The sequence below is a fragment of the Nicotiana tomentosiformis genome, chromosome 7 (genome assembly GCF_000390325.3).
Source record: "Nicotiana tomentosiformis chromosome 7, ASM39032v3, whole genome shotgun sequence".
Classification (NCBI taxonomy): Eukaryota; Viridiplantae; Streptophyta; class Magnoliopsida; order Solanales; family Solanaceae; genus Nicotiana; species Nicotiana tomentosiformis.
Genome location: NC_090818.1, coordinates 72,581,447 through 72,591,156, shown reverse-complemented (window position 1 = coordinate 72,591,156; position 9,710 = coordinate 72,581,447). Strand labels below are relative to the sequence as shown.

Sequence of the window (9,710 nt, the reverse complement as noted above, 5' to 3'; positions counted from 1 at the left end):
CAAACTGAGTACAACAGCAATAACAACAATAATAACACAAGACTATGGCAAGTAAATTAACACAAAAGCTTTGGATCACAGAGAAGCGGTAGAACGAGCACACAAAGAATAAACACAATAGGGAAATACTAGTCTCAACAAGAATAGCTCAATAAGGGAGAAATAATATGTAACAAATGAATCCACAAAAATACAATTTGAAAACAAGGGAGATAACATGAGTCAATAATTCCAAATAAGGATGAGGCAACTACGATAAAGGATAACTAAACTTCATTTAGGGTTGAGCAATTACGAATAGAAATAACAAATTAAATTAAGGATAAGCAACGGAAAAGATAATCATAACCTCAAATAAGGATAAACAATTACAGAAGAGATAATAATAATTTTAATTAAGGAAAAGCAATTGGGAAAGGATAGCATGGCAATCGAAGAGAAAACAACTTCAGTTAAGGCACACAAGAGTCAAATAGGCAATAAGGGTGGAACATGAAGCAATTAATTCCAATTAAGACACGTAGAGGTGAGACTAGTAAATGGGGATCTTAACATAATAAAACAACTTTATATCTAATGAACATAAGAACCTAAGAGTCCTAAAAGGTCAACTTTCCACAAATAAGCCCGAGCACGTACTCGTCACCTTGCGTACACGGACTTCACATGACACAATTACTACCAAAGACTCAATTCCTAAGGGGTATTTTTCCCATACAAAGTTAGGCAAGATACTTACCTCAAAGTAGCTAGGCCGATACTCTAAAATGGGCCTTTCAAGTGAAACAACCTCTGGACGGCTTGAATCTAGCCAAAATAACTTCAATCCATAAATAAAACTCATCGAAAACAAATTTCGGATAATAAAATCTCAATCTTTAATAAAAACTAAACTAATGTCAAACCACGGGCCCGCACCTCAAAACCCGATAAAATTTATAAAATCCGAACACTCATTCCGATATGAGTTCAACCATATCAAAAATTTCAATTTCTGACATCAATTCATTCTTCAAGTCATCATTTTACATTTTGAAAGGTTCCTACAAATTTTTCCCAAATTTCAAACTTAATTCACTAATTAGATGATAAAAATAGTAACGGATTCATGAAATATAACAAGATTCGGGTAGAGAACACTTACCCCAATGAGTTGCTTGAAAAGCCCACGAAAATTCTCCAAACACCGAGGTCTGGAAATTCAAAATATGTTAAAAAACATCAAACCCTCGACATATAAATGTTCTGCCCAGTGCCCTTCGCATTTGCGAGCAGAAAAGTTGCACATGCGGCCTCGCATTTGCGAGCAAACATTCGCATCTGCGAACTCAACTTACCAGGCCTAGGTTCGCATCTGCGGAAAATGCAGTTGCACCAGCGACACCGTAGAAGCACCCAAAGGAGCGCATAAGCGAACCTCTTAGCATGTGCGATCGCTGGACCGCAAAAGCGGCCTTCGCAACTGCGTGCCAACCTCCGCAGAAGCGAGCGAGCTCCCAGACCATTATGATCGCAGAAGCGACCAGGCTCGCGCAGAAGCAGAGCCGCACCTGCGCTCCAAAACGTCTCAGGTGCGAAGCACCAGAACCAGACCTTATCACAAGCATGAAAATCATTTAGAACTCGTCCGAAACACACCCGGGGCCCCCGGGACCCCGTCCAAGCATACCAACAATTTCCATAACCTAATATGGACACGCTCGAGGTCTCAAATCACATCAAACAACGTCGGAACTACGAATCGAACTTATGAAATTTCAAAAATTCCAACTTCTAAAACCCATGTCGAAAAACATCAAATCAATCCGGAATAACGTCAAATTTTGCATGCAAGTCCCAAATGACATAACGGAGCTAATCCAACTTTCAGAATCGAAAGTCGACCCCGATATCACTAAGGTCAACTCTCGGTTAAACCTCTCAACCTTCCAAAGACTTCAACTTTCCAATTTTCGCCCAAATGCTTCAAATTACCCTACGGGCCTCCAAATCCGGACGCACGCCTAAGTCCAAAATCACCATACGAAACTATTGGAATCGTAAAAATTCCATTCCGGAGTCGTTTGCTCAAAGGTCAAACTCTGGTCAACTCTTTTCATTTAAACTTCAAAATAAGAATTATTCTTTCAATTTAACCCCGAATCATCCTAAAGCTGAACTCGGTCATCCACACAAGACATAACACATAATACGAAGTTGTTCGAGACTTTATGCCGCCGAACGAGACTTTAATTCTCAAAATGACAGGTCGAGTCGTTACATTCTTAATTGCGAACCCCGCAAATGTGAAGAATCTCTCGCAAATGCGAAGACCCTCCCATCTCTATTATCATTGCAATTACGATGAATAGTTCGCAATTTCGAACAATGGATCTTCCCAATTGCGACCAAAGCGATCACAAATGCGAACTAGCTCATTCCCAGCACACTTCGCAAATGAGAACACTGGGTGTGAACCCAGCAAGCTTGGCTCAATTTCGGAAATGCGAACTCAAACCTCGCAATTGTGAGATCTGAGGCCTGTGCAGAAACTAGCAACTCTTTTGATTCCAACCACACTTCGCTAAGCGTCCGAAACTCACCCGAGCCCTCGGGGCTCCAAACCAAACATCCACACAAGTCTAAAAATATTATACAAACTCGCACGCGCAATCAAAACACAAAAATAACATCTAAAACTATGAATTGGACTCTAAATGCATGATTTTCGAAGAGAATTTCAAGAACTTCTAAAATTACAACTACGCGTCTGATTCCTATTAATTAAACTCCGAATGACGCCAAATTTTGTAGACAAGTTATAAATGCCATAACGGACCTATTCCAAGTTCCAAAATTAATTTCCGAGCTCAATAGCTAAAAGTCAAGCTGCGTTCAAACTTTTCAACTTAAAATTGCTACATTTTGACAATTCAACACAAATCAACCTACGGACTTCGAAAAATAAATTTCGGGCATACGCCCAAGTCCGAAATCATAATACGAAGCTACCGGAGTCATAAAAATACAGTTTCGGGGTCGTTTTCACAAAAGTCAAAGTTTGATTAATATTTTCAAATTATAGCTTCTAAGTCTATAATCAAGGGTCCAAATCAACCCGAAAGCCTCCCGGAACGAAACTAATCAACCTCGCAAGTCATAAAAGCATAAAATCATATATGTGAAGCAATAAAAGGGGTAACGGGGCGCAATTACACAAAACGACCGATCGAGTCATTACATATACTATATTAAAAGCACGAAGGTCATTAGCGAAATGTCGTTCGTCCTTTTACCCTCTAAAAATAGATTTAAATTTAGATACAATTGTAATTTAAGTTACAACAACAACAACAACAACAACAAGAATACCCAGTATTATCCCACACCGTGGGGTCTGGGGAGGGTAGTGTGCACGTAGACCTTACCCCTACCTTGTGAGGATAGAGAGGATGATTCCAATAGAAAATTATAATTTAAGTTATTTTCCTAATTAGATCATTTAAATCTCCTAAAATTTTGGTTATTAATATTTCTTTATTGAACTAAGTAAGAAGTCCTAATTCTTAGACTATAGCTATCATAACATATTGAAAGACGTTAATCTATATGGTTTGAGGAGTCCTAACGAAATAAGAAAGGCAAGAGTTATTGCAAAAATAAAAGGTGGATCCAAATAGAGGAAGCTACTGTATATCCTCTTTTTGTAACGTACAAAAAAGAAATGATCTAAAAATATCTATCATATCTTTTAATTATAAAATAAATAATTAAGTATTTGAATTAACTAATTAGCAAATAAATTCAATTTAATGTTTTCCAAATTTATCGTATAAATAAAATTAGTTGTCAAGTTGACAAAATCCTTACATTAAGAAAAATATTTAGCAAAATCGATTATAATATAGTATATAAGAGCCAAATTAATAAATTTTAAGCAACTAGGATAAAATAATAAAATATAAATGAATTGTCATTTGCATTTGATCCAATGAATGGATACATCTAATTATATTATTTCTATATTAAGTTATTTACCGTAAAATATTAATTTAATATTAATACATTCTTTGTAGTATACCTGACAAAGCGGGAGGTGTAGCCGTAATAGCACCATTTTTTATATGTCTGTACTTATTTTTAGACTTTATATTGTCATTATCAAATTTGTATGAGGTGAATGCCCAATATTTTCATTTCCAATTTCAATTTTCAATTTGTGTTATCTGATAAATATTTGAAAAATCATGCTTTTAGCAGTTTTGTTTTTGTTTTCAGTATTAGACTATATGAACAACAATAATTTTCATAAAATATTCTGATACATAAATTACAACAATAACATCTTCATTTATTGAGCTAGCTAAATAGGAAGGATACTTATTATTTTCACTTTTTAAATTTTATATAACTCAAACACTTAGTCTAATAATATTCACGTAATTTTTTAAAAAATTTAGGGTACACGCGCAAAGCGCGTATTCTGAGACTAGTTATATAAATTGTATGAAAATTATATTTAAGTTGTATGATATTGTAGTTATATTTAAGTTGTATGATATTGTAGTTATATTGTAGTTATATAAATGATGTATGAAAGTTGTAGATAAATTATAAATAAGTTGTATACTATATAATTAGTTGAATAAAATTTATTTTTAGTTTGTATGTTGTTGTAGATGTATCAAAATTGTATGAAATTATTTTTAATTCATATGTTGTTGTACCAATGATATTCTTTTCTTACTCGATTTGTTAAATAAAGAAGTGGAGAATGAATTCCAAATCGACTCATGTGCACTTATTCATGTTTGTTTGAACTGAGAAACTTGAATATTGATGGAAACTAAATAATTTAGGTGGAGAAATTTCGAGCTTCACATTAAAAGCATCATCGTCGAGTTTCTATTGCTATTGTTGCTGGTGCTACATCGACGGAAGCGGAGGCGTTGAATATTTTACTTAAATTCCAATAGGCAGTACTCAAAAGATTATAAAATTTTATCACATGTGATATTCATGCAATACAAATATTAGAGATAATGGTTTAAAATTTAGTCTAGTACCGAGTTTGACACTCAATAAAGGGAGTTTTGGGTGGAGATTGGCGGCAAAGAATAGGGAAAGAGGGAGAAGAGAAAACAAAATGGTGTAACTGAATCTCCAATTTAAGGCGCTAATAATGGATTGCATATGAATTGTAAGGACTTGATAATTATAGCGGGTAATATACAAATTTAGAACAATTTTGATAAATAAATTTAAAATATTTTATAGGAACAAAAAAATCTCATTTCAAATTCTGAGTTCGCGTTAATGTTATTGACCTTAATTTAACAAAGGAAATTTTTTTCATTTATAGCTTTCATTAAATTCCCAACCTAGCCCAGTGACGTTAATTTATGTGGAGCTGGCAGTTGGATCCAACCAAGTTCACTCGTGTGCACTGTTAAGGACATTCTTTAAAACTGAGCCCACATATCAATTATCCTACAAAGGTCATTAATTGAATGAGATGTGCAATGAACTATAGCCTCCTTCAGTCTTGGATGGGACTGCACGGCATGGAAGGATGGTCAAGCCCTTGATGATCCATCATTATTTCTGGGGTCATTTTGAATGATTTTTATCTTCAAGAATATTTGGAGGACCCCTATGAATAGAACATACATTAATCATGTTATTTCATGCATGTATTCACTATTTTCGAATTAAGTTTCTTGTCCACAAGATTTTGTTTACGGGGCTATATTGAGCATATTGCTATATATCTATGTAGTTAGCTTTAACAACTAGTTGGCATTCGCATTCTTTCTTTTTCTTGTCTAATCGTGAGTTTACGAAATTCACGAGTCCAACTAATTTAATTTTGCGTTGAAGGAAGGTGATGAACTAAACATATTAATTTAGCGCGTAAATTGTAAAATGAGAACTTACTTGTTCACGTAGCGGAAGCGATGGACGAACCGTGACTGGAATTATTGGTCGGCGGTGGTTGTCACGGTATGTTGGAGAAACCCCATATATTACAATTTAAACCCTTTGTCTGATATGGAAGAAGAGAACGTGGAAAATTACAGCTTAGAGTCTTTTATATTGTATACTGTAAGTATACTTATATAGGGAATACTAGGGTTAACTAATAACCCTATTGGGCCTTAAAGCACCCCTTATGGATGGACCCAAAATTTCCTACATCTCCCACTCACACATAATGGGAGTGCTCATCTAGTCTGAGAAACATATTCTCATGTCATCTCCTCAATAATTCATACAGGGAAGTAGACCGTGCGGCATAATGTGAGAGCTAAGTGTTATACATCTAATAGGAGTATATAGCCTCTCGTCGAGTGCAAACCTGCAAGTAGATCATAAAGTATGCAGTGCCCTAGATGATATGAATCATATTTGATATAATTTTAAAATCTCATATATCATTATTTCTTGTATTCACAGTCATAACTCATAAGTTATAACTGGTGCAACATTAAATACAAATAAATGAGATTTTATCGATGATCTTCCTCTTTTCACAATCCCCTTAACATTAGTTTGAATGCTTTTCAAGATATGCTTCGCTACACTGAATTTGTGTACATGGTCCTTTGGAAACATACTAAGATAGATAATCATCACATTAAGTCTCCAGCATTTGATCGGAGTCTCTGAGGGTACAAAATCTTGAGCCATCACAAAAGCTCTGGGTTTCACACAACAATAAGTCGAGAATGGACTTATGTTAACCCAATTGGTCGACATTAGCACACATGGTATGAAACAGGTGCTACAATATTTTCTCCCTTTTTCCAAGGAGTGTATGTCTTTATCTCATAAAGAATGTTGTACAGATGATATTTAGACACCATATTTGTGTTTCTTGATCTACAAAATCATATTTAACTCACATCTGGGTCACAAAGTAGACTAGGTGAATGTTTTTCACCCTAATGACCTTATGTTATTGTTTAAGTGACATTCTGTTTTTAATCGAATAGCTCTCAAATTATCCTTATGATAATTTTGCTTAAAATTATGTCTCATCTCCTTTCATCACTAAGATAGGGAGGCAGTTGCCTGTGTGAGAAGGCTAACTTCTTGTCTACCTGACATACTTATAAAAAATTAAATAAATAAAGAAAGCACATATATTTAGCAAATACTAATATTTATATATGTAAATCAACTTTATTGATAATCAAAGAACATCAGTTTTGTGAATACGGGAAAATAATAACAAAATGAAGAACATCAAAGTCTACGCAAACCTTGAGACCTATTGTGTCTCACAAATGCATCTCTAAACAAAGGTTTGGTCAATGGATTTGCTAACATATCGTTTGTAGACACATACTTCACATTCACTACCTTGCGTCTAACCATGTCTCTCTCATAGTAATACTTGATATCTATGTGTTTGGTTTTACAATGAAACTTAGGGTCCTTGGTAGAGGATATTGCAGCTTCACTATCACAATTTACTAACACTGGTTCAATATTTTCTACAATATCCAATAAACGTTCCAAGAACTTTTTCAACCAAACAGCTTCTTGTGAAGCTGATGCAAGAGCCACATATTCGGCTTTCATCGTAGATAGTTATACACATGATTGTTTCTTACTACTCCATGATATGGCACCATCACTGAGTAAGAAAATATATCTTGAGGTAGACTTCCTTTAGTCTATATCTCCTCCATGATCAGCATCACTGTATCCAACTAATCGCATATCCTTGCCGCCTTGGCAACAAAGGGCATAATTAGCAGTTCCCTTCAGATATCTCATGATCCGCTTTACTACTTGCCAATGTGCTAAACCTAAGTCGGTTTGATATCTACTTACCACAACTGCTTGACAAATATCAGGTCTAGTATATATCATTACATACATTAGACTTCCGACTGTGCTCCAATAAAGAACTCAGATCATTCTTTCTAGCTCTTTAGGAGTCTTAGGACACATCTGACTTTCCAAGGTATGGCCTTTACTGATAGGAGTATCAACTAGGCTACTATTTTGCATATTGAGTCGTTCAAGAACTTTTCTAATGTAATTATCTTGTGAGAGATACAACAGTTTCTTTGGACGATCTCTTGAAATCTTAACTCCAAGAATATATGCGGCATCACCCATATCTTTCATCTCAAATTGGTATGATAACCATGACTTTATCTCGGTTATAAACTCCTTATCATTTTCAGCTATAAGAATGTCATCTACATACAATGTTAAAATCACAAGCTTGTTCCTTGATCTTTTGCTATAAGCACAATGGTCTCCATCCATCATGGTAAAACCATTGGATACAAGAACATTCTGAAAGAGTATATACCACTACCTTGAAGATTGTTTGGGGCTATAAATAGACTTCAAAAGTCTACAAACCTTTTGTCCATGGCCATTTTCAATGAAACACTCAGGTTGTTCCTATAAATTTCTTCATGTAATACTCCATTGAGAAAGGCTTTACATCCATCTGATGTAATTCAAGATTCAATCTTGCAACAATAGCTAGAACTAGGCGAACATAGGTAAATCGTACGGCAGGCGAGAATGTCTCTTCATAGTCTATTCCTTTCTGCTGTGTATACCCTTTCGCCACCAGTCGAGCCTTATATCTCTCAACTGTGCCATCAGCCTTGAGCTTAATTTGGAAAACCCATTTGCTCCCAATTTCTTTCCTTCTTTCAGGAAGGTCAACTAGTTCCCAAACTTTGTTGACTCTAGTAGACTCCAATTCATCTTCCATTGCTTTTGTCCATTTATCCTTAGAAGGGCATGAGAGAGCCTCTTTTAAATTTTAGGCTCGTTTTCTTCTTGTAGGAGCATTATAAATAGTTCACCGCCTTCAACATTAAATCGTTGGCATGGAATATTTTTACGAGAACCACGTCTTATATGCGATTCATCATTGTTTCCATTTGGATCAATATTACTCCCACTCGGATCAAGAACATTCATCATACTTCCACTTGGAATAAGATCTGGGACCATCTCGCTCCTACTTGAAATAAGATCTATTTTGTCACTTCCACTAAATGTAACAGGACTACTTTTATTCGCATCTAATGACGAAGAAGGTCGTTGGTGAGAAATTAATTCATCATCTGCTAAAATTCTCCCACTCGAATGAAGTGATCCTTGTACTTCTTGATCCATTATCTCAAATAAGGTTAGGTCTTGACCTACCTCTCCCTTCTTAGGGAACTAATCCTCTAAAAATATGACATCTCGTGATTCAAACTCAGTTACACTCCTACTGTCTTGATGACCTATAAACACCTAACCCTTTGAGGTTTCAGAGTATCTTATAAAGATACTTTTCTTTCCCTTCAGGCCTAATTTGCCATATTTCAGAGAAGAATCATATGTATAGGCAGCACAACCCTAAGGTCTTAATACACTCAGGTCGGGTTGTCTTCCAATCCATAACTCATATGGAGTAGTGATAATTGATTTTGTAGGCACTCGGTTAAGTACATATGTGGAAGTAAGCAATGCATCACCCCAGTAACTAATTGGGAGGTTAGCTTGTGCCATCATTGACCTAACCATTTCTAGGAGTGTTTTATTTCCTCTCTCCACAACACCATTTTATTGTGGAGTATTTGGGATAGTCAACTGATAAACTATTACCTTTTCATCACATAAATTATTAAACTAGATTGATAGGTATTCACGACCACAGTCAGTTCGAAGAGCTTTTATCTTCTTGTCTAATTGATTTTTCA

General features: G+C 35.3%; 1 protein-coding gene across 1 annotated transcript; it reads right to left on the bottom strand.

Annotated features, from left to right (window-relative positions):
• Positions 1-8,395: 8,395 nt before the first annotated feature.
• LOC108947878 (uncharacterized mitochondrial protein AtMg00820-like) lies at positions 8,396-8,728 on the bottom strand. The gene has a single exon (XM_018776289.1). The coding sequence runs from the start codon at positions 8,726-8,728 to the stop codon at positions 8,396-8,398; it is 333 nt and encodes a 110-aa protein (XP_018631805.1).
• Between the last annotated feature and the right edge of the window lie 982 nt (positions 8,729-9,710).